Source organism: Rhagoletis zephyria, unplaced genomic scaffold (assembly GCF_001687245.7).
Source record: "Rhagoletis zephyria isolate East Lansing unplaced genomic scaffold, Rhagoletis_zephyria_1.1 Rzeph_scaffold_00105, whole genome shotgun sequence".
NCBI lineage: Eukaryota > Metazoa > Arthropoda > Insecta > Diptera > Tephritidae > Rhagoletis > Rhagoletis zephyria.
The window spans coordinates 116,684-138,361 of record NW_016157189.1 but is presented as its reverse complement, the minus strand read 5'-3'; the positions used below and the strand labels follow the sequence as shown (position 1 = coordinate 138,361).

The 21,678-nt window shown below is 39.5% G+C and overlaps 1 protein-coding gene across 1 annotated transcript; it reads left to right on the top strand.

The window, feature by feature from the left end:
* Window positions 1-17,543: 17,543 nt before the first annotated feature.
* On the top strand, window positions 17,544-19,655 carry LOC108377381 (protein sister of odd and bowel-like). The gene has a single exon (XM_017633641.1). It carries the CDS (start codon window positions 17,544-17,546, stop codon window positions 19,653-19,655), a length of 2,112 nt encoding a protein of 703 aa, XP_017489130.1.
* The last annotated feature ends 2,023 nt before the right edge of the window (window positions 19,656-21,678 follow it).

Below are 21,678 nucleotides of genomic sequence, written 5' to 3'. Positions count from 1 at the left end.
TATCTGCATATTTATATATTTACGCGTATCTATTTACATTTATTTATGTACAAGTCTACAAAATCTTATTACTTATAAAGCGATTTTTAATCTTCGTTGCTTAACACACATTTTTTCAATTACTTCTTGTGTTGTAATCGGCACATCATTATGTACCGCTAACATCGTTAAACCATTCAGCCGCTCCTTAATTGTATAAAAAGAAGGGACAAATAAGATAGCATATTCAACAATTGAGTAGTACACTTGCAAAGTGCGCTATGTAAATTTTTTTTTAGATTTTTAGTTTTTGGTGGGTTTCATGTCCACTAACAGCAGAGTGAAAAATTTTTCTATATTCTGAAAAAAATAGCATGAAATGTTAACTACTCTTGCAAAAGTCGCTATAATACTTATTTATACACTTTTAAATGTCTCCTCTTCGTATGAACTTAGAAAACTGCAAGAAAACGTGGTAGTTTCGGTGCCTAGTGGAAGAGGTCGCAAAAAAGAAGCAAACCAATCTTCCTAGAGGAGAGAACGCGAAAAGCTAAAAAAAGCTAGCTATGTACTGTTTCAAAACTTGCAATATTAAATTTTTAAATATAAAATTTGTAAATCTACAATACTGCAATTTTATTTTTTTATTGGTATTAGGCTCTTATTTATCCAAATTTTCAGGTAATAAAAAAAGATACAGTTCGGATGTTACTTGTTGTCGTAGACTTTTTTTTTTAAATTTATGGTTTACTTTTATAAAGTCACATAACGCTGTTTGCAAGTGGACTACTCATATATTCATTAAAAGATAATTTGTCATCCGTCTGAAATAAAAAAAATTTATATCAGAAGGATAAAATAATAATGTGGCATTAATTCAAAAGTAAATAATTGTAGTTCAATGACAAAGGGGTGGAGGGATCTATCCCCCCATATCCCCACCTGGCTATGCCACTGTTGCATTCCCTTGGGTACGTCCTTGGAACCGCAAGGTCCCTCTTTGATGCACGCACTTTGTGCAGTGGAGGAGGAACTGGCTATAGTAGGCTGTGTACCCAGTCGTCTTCCCTTTTTTATGGATTCGCACCCTGCCATATCCATAATTGACTAGGTATCCCAGCCTGTCGAGTGTCTCCGCTGAGTGCGGGTCAACCGCTGGAGTCAGCTCAGTGGTGGGTCCTTTCTGTACCCTGTTGAGCACCCTCCAGCAACCTCCCGCAGCCCTTCGGTCTGACCCTCGACATGCTGTCCACTGGAGTGGTTGATGGCTCCGGAAAGTACCCAACGTAGACACTGGGGCTGGGCTAGTCAGTGGCATTCATTGCCACAATTTCCGCGCCCTTCCAAGGCTTCTGGATTTGGGATACCTTGCGCAGCCACTCCAGCGTCTCCGCAGCCAATTGACATCCATCCTGGAGAAGGAACCGCTAAACTGGGCTTCACAGAGCCCTTTCGCTGTCACCTCACCTCCTCCGGGATGGCCGCCTGAATGGCCTGTAGTTGGTCTAAGGACCAAAGTGCTTTAGGGTACCCTTTAGGGAGTAACCCTAACCTAACCCGATTACCAATGTCCGCCTGACAGGTCGGCGCCTTTGTGACATCGGCAAAAATTGCCTTGACACTAGGTTCCTTTGGTCCCATATGGGGCCTTTTGTCAGCTGGACCTGGTTTCCGTTTGGAAGAGTTCTTCACCGGGGAAGATGTGAGGTTCACCGATCGGTTCCTCTTAAGCTTTGTGCCAGCCAGCGAAGCCAGTTCTGCCTTTCCTTTTGCCATCGGAATAATGGCTAGCCGTTTAGCATCGATTTCGCTGACACCTCTGGAGAGGTAGAATTTGTAGCGCTTTTTACCTGTTCCAGAGAGTTTTCTTTTAGGAGTACTAGCTTCCTCCTGCTGTGACGATAAGAGCGCCTCCTCCGCGTTTGTGGGTATTTGGATGTAGTTGCCATTTGAACCAGAGCCCATGTTGGCAATATCGACATCCAAGGCCACCGGGTTGCTGAGAAGGCCGTTTGGATCAAAGTCCATTTCGTCCATTACAGCGTCCCGAGAGGGTTGAGCGCCTTGGCCGTTTGGATTTGTACCCAGTTCGTCCGCTGCGATCGCCATTTGTTCAGCAATCTCGTTGGGCATCGCGTGCACCTCTGGGACTGCTGACTGTTGCCCACTGTTAGAGGGCACAGAGATTTTATTGTTTTTTTTTAATTAATTTTTGTTACTTCCATAGATTCCCACGAGTAAGGGGGAAGAGACAGGTCATCCGAGGCAGAGCCCCGGTACCCCGGAAAGACTAAATAAAACCATATTCAGTAAAAGCAGGGGCACCTCTCGCAGGGTGTGACTCTTCGCCACGTATGGTCGGTCTTGAGCCATCGACAGCCCCTGATCCAGAGCACTGCATCACGTGTGATAACAGCACCAAGAACCTTGACCCCCAATACGTCATATTATTAAGAGCACATTCAAGTTAAATAAATCAATACAAATTCAAAATATCAATAATTAGCAGACATTATCTCCAATCATATGTGCCATCACCAAATAAATACATATGCAGTGGGGGTGGACGGGTGGTCGAGGACACCCTGTATACCATGACGTGTATCTTTCATGAGTTAATATGTAACCAGCGCCGTCCTTCACTACTTCGATTCTTTTTTATTTCGTTTCATGCTGCAGAAATTTGTATTACTTTTAATACTAACTAAGTCCCCATATTATTTAGTATTCGTCTTCGCATTGTCTTTGTTTTCGGGCTTGTGTGTAAGTTAGCTGAACTCGACTTTTCAAACAGGTGGCAACCATCCTAAATATAGTTAAGAAATAAACCAATCTCTTGGGTCTGATACTGTGATACTTATTTCAATTACCTGATGGATAAAGTTGAATTCGATTTTTTAAATGCTTGGCAACCCCCCTAATTATAGTTCAGATATAAAACCTATGTTATCCATTCTAAAATAATTCATTTCATTTATTAAAAAAATTGAATTTAACTTTTTACACAGGTGGCAACCCTCTATAATATTCTAAATTTTTAAACTAAATATTTCTTAACACTACTTTTTTTGACGCCCGTAATTTAAAATTTCATATAAATTATGTACCCTTTAATTAAATAGGACTTTGCAAACGATGAAAACCCTGTTAAAACAAAATTTAGAACTAAAACCTTGTTGAGTTTTTTTCGTCTGACATCCGTATTGTGATACATATTTAAATTATCTTATTCCCTTAAGCCAAGTTGAATTCTCAAAACTGGTGTAACCCTATTACATAAAAAATAAAGTTTTTTCAAAGCCATTTTGATTGATATCTACATTGCAGTAAATTATTTAGCCTATTGTATACATTGAATTTAAGTTTGTAAACAGATGGTAACCCTGTTTAAAATATATCAAACCGTCTCACATCCATATCGTGACAAATATTTCCATTTTCTAATTGCCTCTGAAATACGTGGGTTAGAAGAGCTTGAGATGCTGTCCCACAGGAAAAATGCCCGAAAATTGTATCAGAATCAGGGCGAACACCTGTTAGAACAATCGTGGCGACCTAGTGAACGATGTCCAAAACGTACTTAAATTGTGGAGGGAACACTTTTCCACCCTATTCAATGGCAGCAGCGCTGAAATAAGTGGAGAAGACGAACCCGAACCCGATGCATTTCCCACTCGATGTATAAATAGCCGAGGTATCGATACATCGATGCATCGATGTTTTTTGAAAACTTACATCTCTAGTACATTGAACCGTCATTTCAATTTGTATTCGTATAAAAATACGGTTGCCAGACGTACTGATTTTATCAGTACAGTACTGATTTTTCAACTCTTGTACTGATTTTATTCATTTCTTCAATCAGTACGCTAATGTCCTGATTTTTCAAAATTTGTACTGATTTGTACTGAATTTTCTATTCTAACAAAATACATACTTTAGTATTTTCTTGAGGTTTTTACATAACGTTGGAACTTCCTTAAACTGTATTGTAAAAAATAAGAAGAAAATAATTTAATTATAGTTGACATGTTTTAGATAATATTTGATATGTCCAAGAAATTAATACAACAAAAAAATCAATCCTTTTATGGGCATATCGCCGGGTCGTTACGTATTTACCAGTTGCGATAATATGATGGAGCGTAAATTATTTAAAAAGAAGGCTCAAATTTTTGTCGAGTGTTATTAATTATCTTTCTTAATTATGTTTGTTAAAATAACTTTCAGTTTAATAACAATAAATTTAAATATTCGAATGGCTTTTGCCTATAACTTACAACCCCTTTTTCTCAATTTACTGACTCTGTAAAAGAGTTTTGCATACAAGACATAGAGTTAGATACTCTTTTTAGCGAATTCTTAGTCTTTCACAGTTATTGCGTAGTTGACAAATTATTTAAGCCATGAGGAAATATAATAAAGTTTGCTTCCTGGCGCAAAGAGAGAAACCAGCTTCTAATTAAAATTTTTGAAAGTGAACTTCAAATTAAAAGTAATTTTAAAATTAAATGTATAGAGTTCTTTGACTATATAAACACTGAAAGTGGGAATGATCTCATTATTGCTATTCAAAAATGTCATAAATATAAAATAATTTATTGGCTCCTGTGTACGATGATGTGTACACTCATGTTAAAATGAATAACATTTTTATATTTTATGAACTACTAGTGAACCCGTACGGCGTTTTTATTTAAAATATTTTTTTTATAAAAAAAAAGGTATTTTTTCCTTTTAAATGTTTTTTATCAGTTCAGAAAGCGGGTTTAATAACGTTTACGACGATATTCATTTTTTAAAAATCAGTTCAAACTTATTTGAAATATAAGGATTAACACAGAAAAAGTTATATATATATCGTTTAAATAAGAGAAAAGGGCGTACCACGACTATGTTTTTACTTTTTTTGGTAATTTACATACAGTAATTAAAAATAATTTTTTACCAATGGTCCAATTTCGAACTTCGAAGGCCCATAACTCGATTTCGGAGGCTAACTTCGAAAATACCAAGAAAAAATGTTGATTTTGCCGTACAGTGTTATTGCTATTCACAAAGTCACAAATATAGAATAATTTCTTGGCTCCTGTGTATAACGATGTGTACACTAAAGTGGTCCAAAAATGTATGTAAAAAAACAAGATCGGATATTTAATGCCGCCACCCCCTAGGATTGTTATATACCGAAAAAAATAAACCCATCTTTTTTTTATTTTGAAATAAAAAATAATTAAGGTAGTGCTCAAAGCGCTCAAAGTTTTCCATGTATTTTATATGGAGAAAAGACATATTTTCGTAGAAATAGTGGAGAATTCTTGAAAATCAATATTTTTCGATCGGAAAACTTTACTTATCTTCAGGAGATTCCCAGTAATAATACTCGATTGTTTCTTTAACAATTTTTTCATGGTAACTATATTTTATAGGTCCTCCAAAGCCCTTAGAAAATGCAATGGGGCGACCAATTTATTTTTTTGGACCACTCTAGTGTACACCCATGTTAAAATGAATAACACTTTTACTTTTTTATAAACTATATTTTATTTATATACCAAAATATTGTTAAAAATAAGAACTCAGGCGTTTTAAATTATTTTCTGTTACTTAGATTCATGATTTTGCTTTGAATAAAAATGTACTGAAAAGTAGTGATTTTTTTGTGTAATTTTATCTAAAAGTCGTATGGAAATCGATGATGTATACATTTCAAAAGACAACATTATAGATTACACTTGAAATCTTATTTAATGAGCAAATTTAGAAAAAAAAATATTTATGTTCCTTTCTAAAGAAAATATTAAATTATAATTTTTTCAATAACTAAAATTCATAAGAAAGGTAGTCATTTCCTGATACCAAATGAAACAAAAGAGTTAAAGAGTTTAACTTTATAAGTTATTAATACTTTTTAGTACATTCTGATCACAAATGTAGCTAAAATCTGGTTTTTGAGAAAATGGATATAAGGGTGGTAGTCATTTCCTTGCACCGAAAAAACGAAATTTGCCACAGAGCAGGACATAATTTCACAGACAGCTATCAATTTTAGCTTTAGTCTGTTTATAATTGTAGCTAAAATTAAACTTTTAAAATTAAGGATGTATGGAAGGTAGTCATGTCCTTGCACCGATTTTGCCAAAACTTAGAATTTTCTTAATTTACCAAATTTAATTTTTTTGCAATAACTCCCCTAATTTTGCCAATTCACTGCATGGGGGGCGAAGCATTGTGCGTCATGTCATCTCTCCATCCAATGCCTTAATACTATATATGTAATACTTCTTTATTGGCAGCAAGCTAACTTCTCAACGGTGATGCCAACTGGGGGAGAATTCCCAGATTTTGGTGTAGCGGCTTTAAATTTTAGGGGAATTTAATATACAAACGATTTTTATTAGAACATTCCTATTAAGAATAAAATTACAACTTGTAGCAAATAACAACCTCTCATTACGGTATTACAGATTTAAAGCATAACGTACATAATTGCCTCCTGCAACCGCGTGGATATTAAAGAAATTGCAACCATGCATAGCGACACCTTTTACTTTATGTTTATAACTATTTGGCACTTTCATTTCTCGCATAGTTTACGGCGCCAAGCCAACGTCAGACAAAGTTTTGAGCAGTCTAATAATAGTAATTACATTGGTATCTCGGTAAACCGGACAGCCAGAATCCTCAGGCCGTGCGGATTACTAGAGTGTCCGGATTATAGATGGTGAATGACAGTATGAAAATTAACAACAATTTAGTATTAATTTATTAGTATTAATTTACGTGCGCAACAGTAAAATACTACGAGTACCAGCTACTGTCAAAATTTTACCGTTTTTTTTTTTGAAGAACCCCGAAGTTTTTTTTTTTTAAACATATTCGAAGGATCATGCAACGTACAAAATACTAACCATAAAACTCTTGCTTCGGAACTACAAAATGACTAAACACAAATGGCCTTATTCATCTATCTATACATAGTATAAAGGAAAGTCGAGATTCTTTGTACGCGGTAATCTCGAAAACTACTGAACAGATTTTGACGAGATTTTCTCTAATATATTCTGTATCGATAGGAAAGTGACCTTTTTAATTTAGAATTTTAATAGGTTTGCCACCTGTTAAAAAAATTATTATATTCAATTCTAATAAGCATAGGCGTCAGTTCTGCGCCGTCACTGTCAAATGAAGAGACTTAGCCTCTGGATGTGTAATCTTGTATTATTTTTCTGAGTAGGGTTGCCACTATAAGATCTTCACCGCTCGTTGGATAAAAAATGAGATACCAAATGAAAGTGCATGGCCTTCGCATGTACAAAAACTTTAAGTTTTTTGAGTAGGGTTGCCACCTATTTAAAATTGCTATCTTCTATACATAGTATAAAGGAAAGGCGAGATATTTTAACCACGCTACTGAACGGATGTAGACAAGATTTTTTATGTAAATAATAATCGAAGTACATGATGACATATGATTTCTTTCTCCAAATACGTAAATGTACATTAGTACATATGCATACATTCAACGCGTGGCGAAGCCTCACGAATCCGTTGCCGGCTAGTAAAAAATAGAGTAGGCTCAAACAGCTTTATAAAATGACATTTTCATACATATTTCAGTTTACAAACCTTTTTTAAAGGTATTTTATTTTTTACGAATAAGGCCATAAATATTTTTAATAAGTGAGTTCGCCTGAGCCACACTACATACAGAAATGAAATTTTTATTAAAACTAATATTAAGCTTATTCTTAAACTTTGGCTTTGATAGTTGTCTTTCTATTGGCCTTCGCATTCGTCTTTATTTTCGTTTTAGTCACCACTTCCTATTCTTCTTCGTATTCGGCTTTTCGGCTTTTTCGTCTTGGTAATTCCTCTTCGCCTTTATCGCCGTATTCTGCTTTCTATTCGTCTTCGAATCAGGGCTGCCAGACGTTTAGAGTCTAAAATCCGTACACGGACAAAAAGTGGTGGGTTAAAATCCGTACAAAATCCGTACGCTCAAATTTGTTTGGCGAGCAAAAAAAACAAAAAAATCGTTTGTCCTTAGGTAAACACAAAAATCGTACTTTTAATAACATCAAATAATGCAACACAAATTTCAATTAGTCCTATTTGTTTATTGCTTCAAAGACGACCTTATTATTTTTCTGACTAAAAAGAACTTTTTAACAAGCTGTGTGTTCTTAATATATGTACATACATGTAACAAAACTTTTCATTTAGGTTGTCGACCCCACCGAGTAACAGTTTAATGTTTGAAACGATGGTTAAAGTTGAAAACATAAGGAAAGTTCGAGTTTTTTTTTAATTTCACGCGACAAAAACTCGCAACAATCGAAGTCTTTTAATAAATTGTTATACATAATTTTAAAAGCCTATAAATCCTCTTCTCATGTTTGATTTTTAAAATCGGTTGAAAATAGTCAAGCTGTTAATAGATAAGTCCTTCAAGTAAAAAAAAATAACGCATTTTTTTATAAAAACCCTTTTTTTATAAGAAACCTATGAGATATGTGTAAAACAGGAAAATGTTTATTACATGAAAAACACTCCAAAAATCCGTACATCTTGACGGAAAGCTAAAAATCCGTACGTTGAATCCGTACAACCATTTTCACCCCTGAAAACCCGTACATCTGTGACAACCCCGCCTCAAATGTTGCATGATCCATCCGGACAGCGGCGCGACGAGCAATCGTCTAACACTTCGGTAAACCAACGCCGGCCACGAAANTATGTGGCAACCCCGCCTCAAATGTTGCATGATCCATCCGGACAGCGGCGCGACGAGCAATCGTCTAACACTTCGGTAAACCAACGCCGGCCACGAAAGCAAATACTTTTACCGAAGCCTTTTTACTGACGCCACACGTGTAGCAGACAACGATATTATTTTCTAAGTTTTCTTTATTGTTCAGAGTCACAGAAGTAACTGAATAAATATATAAATGTTAGTAAACGCGCGGTCTTAACTATTCATTGGGTGAAGTCANACAACGATATTATTTTCTAAGTTTTCTTTATTGTTCAGAGTCACAGAAGTAATTGAATAAATATATAAGTGTTAGTAAACGCGCGTTCTTAACTATTCATTGGGTGAAGTCTTCGTATCTATAAATGGTGACCCCGACGTGATCTTTTCGGATTGCGTTGGTACGAGATTCTCACTCCTTTGACCCACGTGCCATAACGTACAAATTTTCACGAAAATGACTCTTGAGCACTCACCGAATCGTGCCACTCAGAGTCCAGCCCAGCAATCACCAGACGCCTTGCTGCAACAGCAGCAAGCACTGCAGAAACAACAAGCGCAGCTGCTTCAGCAAGAAGCACTGCAGCATCAACAAGCGCAGCTACTGCAGCAACAAGAACAGCTGCAACAGCCACCAGGCAACTTGAACAATTATCTTCCGCTGGGGCAACCGTTTTACAGCCCTCTGTCCAGCAACGAGGCACACATGATGGCAATGACTCAACTCAAGCTGCCGGAATTCTGGGCAAACGATCCTGAAATTTGGTTCATTCAAATCGAAGCACAGTTTTCCACTCGCAATATCAGAAGTGACAACTCTAGGTATGACGCAGTTATCGCAGCTCTGAAGCCAGAGGTGCTCAAAGAGGTTTCTGACATCCTGAGGGCACCGCCCGCACAAGATAAGTATATTTTTTTGAAGACAAACCTTATCAAACGTTTTACGGATTCAGTTGATCGGCAATTATACAAACTTCTGACGGAGCTACAGCTTGGGAATCAGAAACCTAGTCAACTTCTAAGGGAAATGAGGTCGCTCGCCGGAAATAGGGCTTCTGAAGAGTTACTTCGCAGCAAATGGCTGGCACTGCTTCCAGACATTGTTTGTAAGATTCTGAAGGCTGTTCAGAACAACAGCACCTTAGACCAGCTCGCTGAAGCTGCAGACAGCGCCATGGAAAATCACACCAGCCCTCACATCATGTCGACCAGTGTTCATCCTCAGTCAGCCGATGTTCAGATCATGGCAACTAGTGCTATTCAGACTGGAGGTTACTCTCGGCAAGATTAAAATAGCCCCATTGAGCAGAGGTTGTGCTGCCTAGAGAAATCCATTGAGACACTCTCAGCTGCATTTGCAGAGCTGTCTAGCAAGCTTAGCAAGGCCACAGAGAGGAGACCACGATCCCGTTCCCGAACTCCAGCTCCATCAGGCTACTGCTTCTATCACAGCAAGTTTGGTGATAAAGCCAAACGGTGCCTACTGCCCTGTACTCACCCCAAGGCGGGCATACAGGGAAACTAGCTGGGCTGTCGTCAGTGCAGGTGATTGGCGACAGCAGCCTCAATACCAAACCAATCAAAGAGTATCGCCTGCATGTTTTCGATAAATCATCGCATCGCAGGTTTCTTATTGACTCTGGCTCTGTGGTTTCTGTTTTGCCACGAGCCTGGGTTAAGCAGAGACTGGAATCATCAACGTTTAAACTTTATGCAGCAAATTCTACCACCATCAACACTTATGCTCATCAGCTCATGACCCTCAATCTTGGTCTACGCCGTGCTTTTACTTGGCCGTTCACCATAGCGGACGTTCAGTCTGCTATCATAGGGGCTGACTTCATCGTGCACTTCGGGTTGCTCATCGACCTTCGCAAGCATCGCCTTATAGATCCTCTCACCTCCCTGTCAACTCTTGGACAACTGGCGGAAACCATTGAATATAACATTTCAACGGTGGATCAACAAGCTCTCTCCAACTCGTACCCCGGAGGCATGTACGCGGAGCTGCTCAGCAGTTTCATTGACATCACCAGGCCGTCGGTGGCTACTGCAGCCAATCCAGACACTAGTGTCGCTCATCACATTATTACCACGGGACCACCTGTTGTAGAACGAGTACGCAGACTGGCTGGTGACAAGCTCAGGGCAGCCAAGGACGACTTCAACCTGCTGTTGGAGCTTGGCGTCATTCGGCCGTCTAGCAGCAATTGGGCCAGCCCAATTCATATGGTATCCAAGAAGCTAGGAGGTAGCGCACTACCGGAGATTTCAGATGTCTCAATGCACAAACGGTCCCTGATCGCTACCCCGTTCCGGTACCTGAGGACCTGTTTCAGCGCCTACATGGGAGAAAGATTTTTTCCACCATCGACCTTGTGCGTGCCTACCACCAGATACCTGTAGCTCCAGGGGACATCGAGAAGACTGCGGTCACCACACCTTTTGGTCTTTATGAGTTCCTGGGGATGCCACCCGGACTGCGAAATGCCACCCAAACTTTCCAGAGGCATATGGACAACATTTTCAGAGGGCTGGATTTTGTCGGCTGTTTTATTGATGACCTCATAGTAGCGTCCCATACACATAAGCAACATATACGGGACTTACAACAAATCTTCACCATTCTACGACAAAACCAGCTCAAAATCAACCCCAGTAAGTGTCGTTTTGGCCAGGAGGAGGTGCTCTATCTGGGCTATACGATCAACAAAGATGGTTTCAAACCCCCAGATGACCGTGTCGAGGCGATCCGTTCGTTTCCCAAGCCGGAAACCATCATTGACCTTCGCAGGTTCCTAGGAATAATTAATTACTACCGGAAGTGCGTGCCTAATGCCGCGGAACTTCAGGCCCCTCTCAACGCTTTTCTCAAGGATGCAAAAAAGAACGATAAGCGAAAAATTCCTTGGACCCCGGACGCCGAAAAGGCCCTAGAGGACTGCAAGCACAGTGTCGCTTTAGCAGCACGAACAGCTTTCCTGGCACCAACAGCTCCACTTTCTCTTATTACAGACGCTTCTGACTTCGCCATAGGCGCATCACTGGAGCAATACGAGGACGACAGGTGGAAGCCAGTGGGTTTCTTCTCTAGGAAACTCAGTCCTACAGAAGCCAGGTACAGTACGTATGATAGAGAACTGCTGGCTATTTTCGCAGCTATAAAATTTTTCCGCCACATCCTGGAGGGCCGTCATTTCATCATTAGAACAGACCACAAACCTCTTGTTTATGCGTTCTCTCAGAAGGCTAGCAAAGCCTCCCCGCGCCAACTCACAGAGCTTNAACTCACACAGCTCGATTACATTTCGCAGTTCACCACCGAGATCGTCTACTTAAAAGGTGAGGACAATATCGTAGCTGACGCACTCTCTAGGATTTCTTCTATTAGCATGCCCACCATCTTGAGTGCAGAGAGGATTGAAGAGGAGCAGCAGGGTGATGATGAGCTTCGGAAACTTCAAGAGAATAACAACTCCTCTTTAAAACTCCAAAAACTTTGCATTGATGGCAAGCATACGATTTTATGCGACATATCGAGCGGAGTGGTGAGACCCTTCATTCCCAATAGCATCAGGCGAGCAGCGTTCGACTCGGTACATGGGCTGTCGCATCCCAANCTAGGATTTCTTCTATTAGCATGCCCACCATCTTGAGTGCAGAGAGGATTGAAGAGGAGCAGCAGGGTGATGATGAGCTTCGGAAACTTCAAGAGAATAACAACTCCTCTTTAAAACTCCAAAAACTTTGCATTGATGGCAAGCATACGATTTTATGCGACATATCGAGCGGAGTGGTGAGACCCTTCATTCCCAATAGCATCAGGCGAGCAGCGTTCGACTCGGTACATGGGCTGTCTCATCCCAGTGGGCGAACCACAGCCCGAATGCTTAAGCAAAAATACATTTGGCCTGGCATCAAGAAGGATGCACTGGAATGGACTCGAAATTGCATCGCATGTCAACGGTCCAAAATCCAACGGCACAACCGCCTCATTCCCAAACACATTGACATACCCAGATACCAGGTTCAACCATGTACATCTGGATCTCATCGAACTTCCAGTGGTAAACAAGCTTAGGTACTGCCTTACAATTATTGACCGGTTTTCCAGGTGGCCCGTGGCTGTTCCCCTGGAAAACATGACAGCCGACTCTGTTTGCAACGCGTTTTACTCAAACTGGATTGCTCAGTTTGGTACACCACTCACCATCACCACTGACCAAGGCGCTCAGTTCGAGTCAGCCCTCTTCACCGCCTTGACACGGTTGATTGGAGCAAATCGCATTAGGACGACTCCCTACCATCCGCAATCCAATGGACTGGTTGAGAGGTGGCACAGGACCCTGAAATCGGCTCTGATGTGCAAGAGTAAGGTTTCCTGGCCAGAAGCCCTACCCACGGTGCTCCTTGGCCTCCGCACTTGCTACAAGGAGGACTTGAACGCCTCACCCGCTGATCTAGTTTTTGGCACAGGTTTACGCGTCCCAGGAAAGTTTTTCGTATCAGAGGATTTGCCAGCTGACCCAAAAAAATTTTTGGAAAAATTTCGAGAGCATATCAGAACATTGAGGCCAACTCCAACTGCGCATCACACAAAACCACGAATGTTCATCCTAAAAAACTTGTATTCATGCTCGCATGTTTTTCTTCGCATAGATGCAGTCAAACGCCCTCTTGAACCGCCATACTCTGGACCACATGAAGTCCTAGAGCGCCTAAATGACAACGTTTTCAAGATCCGGGTGGACGGCATCGAGAAAGTTGTATCCGTGGATAGGTTAAAACCGGCATACATTGCTAGAGAGGATTCTGGTAGTCAACAGCGGTCTCAGCCGCTCAAGAGCTCTGAAAACCAGCAGCAGCCACAGCAGTATGAGGATCCTGAGTTCCATCAGCCTCAGTCGTCAGATTCAGTCATAGACCAGCCAACTTGTACAGATTCCAGCAAGCAAAAGACATTTTCCTTCCCTTCGAACTATTCGAAGGTCATCGGAGGGAGAGTGGATGTGGTAACCCCGCCTCAAATGTTGCATGATCCATCCGGACAGCGGCGCGACGAGCAATCGTCTAACACTTCGGTAAACCAACGCCGGCCACGAAAGCAAATACTTTTACCGAAGCCTTTTTACTGACGCCACACGTGTAGCAGACAACGATATTATTTTCTAAGTTTTCTTTATTGTTCAGAGTCACAGAAGTAATTGAATAAATATATAAGTGTTAGTAAACGCGCGGTCTTAACTATTCATTGGGTGAAGTCATCGTATCTATACATCTGGCAGGGCTGCTTCGAATTCGTTTTACTCACTGTTTACGTATTCTCTCAAGTCTTCGCATTCGTCTCATATTTGTGTCTTCGCATTCGTTTTCTTAATCTTACTTAATCGTGCTCGTATTCGTCTTCATAATTGCGGTAGTGACAGAATAAAAGTTTCCTAAAGAGCTTTCAGGGAATGTGTTTGAGTAACAGACCTTGGCCCAGAATGGGTTGGACCAGTTACGTAGACCCGACTGTCATGTAAACGAGTTCGTCTTGGTATTCATCTTCATATTCAAAAAGTAAAGAAGTATAACTTCATATACCCGGTGCACGTATCAAATATTGTCGTTTCAACTTTCTCTGAACTACCTTTGCATCTTAAGTAGGGGTGTTTACTCGATTTCAAACGTTTTCGTTAATATGCAGAGTTAGATTTAATGATATAATTAAACCAAGTTAGGTACAAATCAATAAAGTGGTTACCGAAATACAGTTTAGTAGTCATAAAGTGGGCGGTGCAACGCAGTCCCTCAAAGTTCCTCAAAGTCTATAGCAGTCTTATTTATTGTTAGGGGATTACTGTAACTATTAACTTGGAGTAAATTAGCGTCCTCAGTTATTGAAAAATCGGAGTATTCGTAAATTTACCGTTATTCGGAAAGCGGATGTAATTTTAGTCCGATTTTAATAATTTTCCAAAAATTGCTTTTTCGTATCAAGGTTATCAAGTGCACCGAGTTTGGTAGAAATTGATAAATCGGTTACCAAGATACACATTTGTGGTCATAAGTGGGCGGCGCCATGCCCATAATCAGAAAATTTATAATATTCTAATTTTCTGCTAAGTAGTTATTGCAATCATCGATTTTAAGTGAATTACCCGGTGCACGTATCAAATATCGTCGTTTCAACTTTCTCTGAACTACCTTTGCATCTTAAGTAGGGGTGTTTACTCGATTTCAAACGTTTTCGTTAATATGCAGAGTTAGATTTAATGATATAATTGAACCAAGTTAGGTACAAATCAATAAAGTGGTTACTGAAATACACCTTCGTAGTCATAAAGTGGGCGGTGCCACGCAGTCCCTCAAAGTTCCTCAAAGTCTATAGCAGTCTTATTTATTGTTAGGGGATTTCTGTAAAATTAGCGTCCTCAGTTATTGAAATATCGGAGTATTCGGAAATTTACCGTTATTCGGAAAGCGGATGTAATTTTAGTCCGATTTGAATAATTTTCCACAAATTGCTTTTTCGTATCAAGGTTATTAAGTGCACCGAGTTTGGTAGAAATTGATAAATCGGTTACCAAGATACACATTTGTGGTCATAAGTGGGCGGGGCCATGCCCATAATCAGAAAATTTATAATATTCTAATTTTCTGCTAAGTAGTTATTGCAATCATCGATTTTAAGTGAATTAGTTCCAGTTGTTACCGATTTATCGCAGTTTCTGTAAATTACTGTTATATGACAGGTGGGCGTGGTTATTTCCAGACTTCAAAGATTTTCTACATATTTCTTAGTTATACCCTACCGAAGGCTCGTGCCGAGTTTGATAAGGATTGGTGAAGCCGCTACCGAGATACAGCATTTCATCATAAGTGGGCGGGGTCACGCTCAATTTCCAAAAATTTCATAATAATATTATTTTTTACCACAATTCTACTTCACTCATCTTCAACAATTTGCATCTAATATTTACTGAAATATCTTAGTTTTTGCATTTTTAGAAAATACCGTTATATGCGAAGTGGGCCACGTTACCGTTCGCATCCCCATTTCAAAAACTGCATAAATTCAGATACTCCATGTAAAAAATTCTAAAAAACAGCATAAAAAAATTCAATGAGGCAATATTAAGAAAAAAAAACAATTTATTTCTTCACTTCAACACTTATTATTCCATGTAAAACTGAACATTAAATAAAAATTTTTACTGTATTTTGACCAAAAAAAAAAAAAAATACCAAAATAAATACATACATGAATTATGTAGGAATACAAAGACAAATTTTTTATCAGAAGCATTGTCTCATACACACCGAAAGATAGTAATAAAAACACTCAAAAAAGCAAAACAGCTACAGCGAAAAAATATATAAATAAATTCAAATCCGCATAAAAAGAGACCTAAGTTTATATGATTCAAGGAATGCCCGATATATGTACATGTATGATAGATATGCTTTACGAAATATACTCAGAAATGAGAGTGAAGTGCCTTAAATTTAAATGTTAATTTGGGGGAATACCATTGAAAATAGGGGAATTTTTTCAGCCTTAATAGGCATCCCTGCTTCTCAATGTGTAAGCATTCCGAAATCAAAACGACCCTGCAAACCATTTTTTCAGCGTATTCTTAATTGTAGAGAAATTTTAAAGAATTCCTAAAAGTCTGAATGAAAATAATGCTGCAATGTGAAAAATTTCTAGCAGATTTTTTCAGAATTTTCTTTTTTTTCCTACAGCAATTTTTTTACGAGTTCGTGTCAACCACTTCATACAATTTTCTTTGAAGATTCGTAAAAAAATCGTTACAGAAATGAGATACTCCCAAAGATTTCGTTAAGATTTCGGGAACTTTTCTCTACAATTTAGAATACATACTATGTAAAAATGGTTTGCATGGTATTTATAAACGTATGTGTACGTGTTTATTTATATATTTGTACTGTAACGTTTTCGGACTGTACTAGTTGTTATTGTCAATATAGGAGTATTACATATATACTTAATATCATGGCGCACTAAACAGGTGAAGTAATAAAACAGCTTTCACGCTTTATTTTCTGACATTAGAATGCCTTATAGTCAAATTTTAAAGCCAATTAATTATTAAGCTAATTACTTCACCTGTTAAATTTTCTAACATATCAGAGTTATAGTTTGCCATAATAAGAAGAAACAGATGTTTAGCCGAGTTATCATTTTCAACGAAAGGTTTTCTAAGAAAAGCTCAAAACTTTTCGATAGCTAACATGTGAAGATCTAATAAAAGTGTTTTTAATTCCACTAAATTCGTCTCTATATTTACGCAGACCCACAGTAGATATGTTAGAAGCCTCGACTAATTAAATATTTGCACACCTATTCATACAGTTAAGTGTAAGTAAATAAATAGCTCACTACTTTTTTATTTGCATATTCTTTGACACCCGACCTGTGTGTATAGAAGTGGCCGGATGTGTTCGAAAAGTAAACTGGTGTTTTTCCATTCCAATTTCTAATTATGTATTTTGTTTACAGAAGGAGAAAAGTCAAAGTGTTTTTCTCTGTATTTTGTTTCATGCCAAATTAATTTACAGTTTATTGAAATTAGCTGAAAAAAGTGCCATTTTTCCAAAAATTATTCTAAAAATATTTTCTTTTCTCACTTTATTTTATTTCAGCAACTCTGATATTCGAGATACTCCAACAATATCCATGCGCTTCACATCCTAACGCCCAACAATTAGTGTAATGAGTTGGAGTAATTCCTACAAAGGTATGTATACGTTTTGCCTGTAAGCTGGCAACAAATTCGCTACAAAACGAAATACGCTAGTGATGAGAGAGAAGGATCACTCACCAAGAAAAATGCTGCCCAGCCCTAAGCAAGGGTGCGTCTATCCATTATTAGGCCTAGTGCCCACCACTACCTATGCATCACAAGTACCTTATGACCTGTCGGTGACGGCGGCGCGGACCTCATCTGCAGCAGCGTGCACGTCACCACTATCACTCACAATATCCGCCTTAAGTCAAAGCCACAAAGAAGCAAAAACTCGGAAACGCTGCAGCAGTTACGACCAACCGCTCGACTTACGGCTAGCACACAAAAAGCACGACGGCTGCAGCGCAAGCGGTGCCTCCTCTCCACTAGAAGATGAGAATAGCAATCTGATATATAGTGGCACAAACTACAACAGTCGTTCCAATTACCACAGCACACCCAAAAGCGATGCGTCCCCTAGTAGTCATAATAGCCCTAGTGGGCACACGCCGTCCCAAAACGCACGCACATTCAATTTCCGCGTACAACGCGATTCGTCGCCGGCGGATATCAACTGCGAAAAGGAGCTTAATAACAACAATCTGCCATCTTTGTGTCACAATACGATAGCTGCTAATCTAGAAAGCCTAAGCAGCAAACAAAAGCAACGCTTGCGCACACAAAAGTCGGATTTGGGCGTGGCCTGCTTGCGCCTCACTGAATCATTGCACTTGAATGCCGCCGCCGCAGCAGTATCAGCAGATCGACTGCCATTTGTCTCATCCGCCTTACATCCAACATTGCTGGAAGCGATGGCGAAGGCCATTCCAATGCCTTACCGTAACCCGTTCGTGCTGCCTCGTCCTCCAACAGCGAGTTCCTTCCCCTTTCTGCAGCCGTCGTTGCAAAAGGATATGCTGCCCAATTCGTTACAGCTACAACAATCCGCGTCCAACGATGCGCAACTCGAATTCCACTATGACGGCGGAGGCGGTCGTAGCAGTTTAGCTGATGCGTTAACTCACCCGCTAATGGGCGCCAACGTTAGCAAAGTGGCGCTGAATTCCGGCGGTGGCAGCAGTGGTGGGGGAGAAGGTACACCAAAACACTTGCAACAACACGCCAACCAGCAGCAGTTAAATCGTCATGCGCGTCAGCAGCAACTTACTGCTGGAGGTATAGGAAGTCGTACAGCGCTTGTTTCGGATGGTGTTCATCATAACCCTAAGAAATCGTCGTCTACGTCACGAGCCGGTTTGACGGCAAACACAATGAATAATGCCACAGCGGCGCAGTACAAAAGCAAAGATCGCTACACTTGCAAGTTCTGCGGCAAGGTTTTTCCGCGATCCGCCAATCTAACTCGCCACCTACGAACGCACACCGGCGAGCAGCCGTACAAGTGCAAATACTGTGAACGTTCCTTCAGCATATCCTCGAACCTGCAGCGTCACGTACGCAACATACACAACAAAGAGCGGCCTTTCAAGTGTGAGATTTGCGAGCGTTGCTTTGGTCAGCAGACGAACCTGGATCGTCATCTGAAGAAACATGAAAGTGACGCTGTGTCGCTTGGTTTGGGCATGAACGAGCGCATACGCGGTCTACGGCGTGGTGGCTACTGCGATAATCCTACAGAAGAGTCCTACTTTGAAGAGATACGTTCCTTTATGGGTAAAGTGACACAACTGCCACTTGGCGGTGCAGCTGAAACTGTCGGGCTCACATCGTCTCAAGCCACAGCGTCTGGCAGTCATAAAGCCGCATCGAAGTCGCCATCTACACGCAGCTCTACGTCGAGCATTTCAGATCGCGAGTCCTCAACCAGTGGAGGTTTGCAAATTGTGCAAAACGAATTAAGTTTAGATCAGGATGGAGATGCGGAGGTGAAAACGGAAGTTGACACCAATACCGAGATGGCACTTGTAAGGGATGCCGAAGAAGCTGAGATAAGCAGAGAAGTTAACGCTGATGCGGATGTAGATGCAATACTCAAAACAAAGTGTCTGGACGTTGAGATGGCAGCCACTGAGTCAGTTACAACAATCACAACAAAATCTACAAAAAAAAGCATTTATCAGAGCACTAGGCAGTCAAGCGAAAATAGTACATATTTTTCGCAGCAGGAGTTGTGCATTAAGCGTGAAAGCAGTAGCAGCAGCGGCAGCCCACTGTGCGCTACTTGACCTGGTTGGCAGGCGGATCGAACACAATACCTGGACAGATATTTTGTAGTGAATTTTTATTGTAAAAACAGTAGCTCGTTTCTATAACAATTCTCTACCAAGGCGAATTGAGATATGAATTCGCCGCCCTGTTCTCTACTGCTAATGAGTAGTAGAGAGTGACGTATATTCTCTACCAGTAGAGAAAAAATTGGTAGAGAAAAGTTAAAGAAAGGGGCTACAGATTTCTTATAAAAATAATGCTCGCTCACTTCAATGTACAGTTTTTTTATTAGAAATTAACATTTAGGGTTTCTTACATTAAGCAGGGATCACACAATTTGTACAATTGTATAGATTTGTACATTTTGACAGAGTGTGGGATTTTTTTATTCAGCTGAACTCATTATCGATACAAATTTCTAGACAACACCACTCTGTGACTGCCAAAGTGTACAAATCCGTACAAATGTACAAATCATGTGACCCCTGCTTTATATGTAGAGCTTACATGTACATACATACAAGACTCAAGACTTTCAAATAAATAATGGTCTAATCATTGAACTCGTGTCGATCGAAAAATTTGAAATTTTTGTATAGAAAATAATAGGAAAATTTCATGATTTCCGATCGACACGAGTTAAATGATTAGATCCAATTTTCATAATAATTCGCTCAGTGAAAACCTTGGTGCCTAATATGCTTTCTTATATGAAGGTCCCACACTGTATTTATGGAACTTTGTTTTTTTTTAGAACTACTCAAACCTATGTAACTGTTCATTACTACCTAACTGCATATCGTCACCTTAATTCTCAAAGGCCCTAAACAACAAATTTTTTATTTTACAGGAGAAGCAAAAAACATTATAAAATGAGTAACAGAAACAGGTAGGACTTTTTAAAAAGTGACATTTAACTCCGTTGTTTTTGGTACTAACACTTCAAGATTTTAAGTGAAGGTGTATTTTAATACTTGCAACCGAAATCTGTGAAAAACGCAGTTTCGAAAATAGTGTTGGTTAGGGCTTTTGTGAATTAACCCAGCGTACAACGGAGTCCTCAGGGTGCACAATTAGAACTCCCTGTGCGGGGCGCTAATGCTCCTAGGGAGGCTACGAATAGAGTCCCAAAGGAGCATATCCGCTGGAGAAAAGTGCTTTCTCAAAATATCCCGGTGTACCAGCAGAGTTCGCAGGGTGCACAATTAGAACTCCCTGTGCGGTGCGCTAATGCTCCCAGGGAGGTTCCGAAAAGAGTCCCAAAGGAGCATATCGGCTGCAGAAAAGTGCTTTCTCTATATAAAAAAATTGTGCCTTTAGGACTCCTTAAATGAGTGATTTTGGAGTCCCAGAAAACTCCCTCAGATAATCTGCAAAGACTCGACTATGATTTTGTGAAAAGCGACTCATTAAATCATCCAAAGATAACTTAGACGGAGTGTTTTGAGAGTGCTCCGATAATAGACCGAAAAGGATTCACGGTTTTTCAAAATGCTCCTAATATATACATATGTATAATTAAAAATTTGTAATCATTTCTTTTTGTTGAAAAAACTTTAAATTAAAGAAAATTATTTAACATACCGTCGCTACCATGTCAAACTATTGAATGGGCCGTATTAATAAAAACTAAGCAATTGCTTTTTCCTTAAAATTTCATGCCTTTTACTTCAATTTCGTTTGAATAAATTGAGTGAAAGATCTGAAATTTTAAGAAAAAGCAATTGCTTATTTTTATTAATACGGCCCAATGTGAAAATCGGTACTTTTCAGAAGAGCAAAGAAACTGTTGTAAGAAATGTTGTTGTCATTAGGAGAAAGTGTGGGATTCGAAACTTTGTTAAAGCCAGTATCCTCTGTATCTAAGAAGACTAGAAATTCGACGATTTGCCAACTTACGTATCATTCTAAACGCATCGTAAATGAAAAAGCGTTTTGGCACATTGGATAGTTTGACATGGTAGCGACAATATTATGCAGTAAAAAGGAAAAGTTATGAAATAAATAAAAAACATGTTTTTGGTTCCACCACTCGCTGTA

Bases quoted from the DNA above. Each gene is read 5' to 3' on its own strand.
- LOC108377381 (XM_017633641.1), top strand. From the start codon at position 17,544: ATGAGAGAGAAGGATCACTCACCAAGAAAAATGCTGCCCAGCCCTAAG.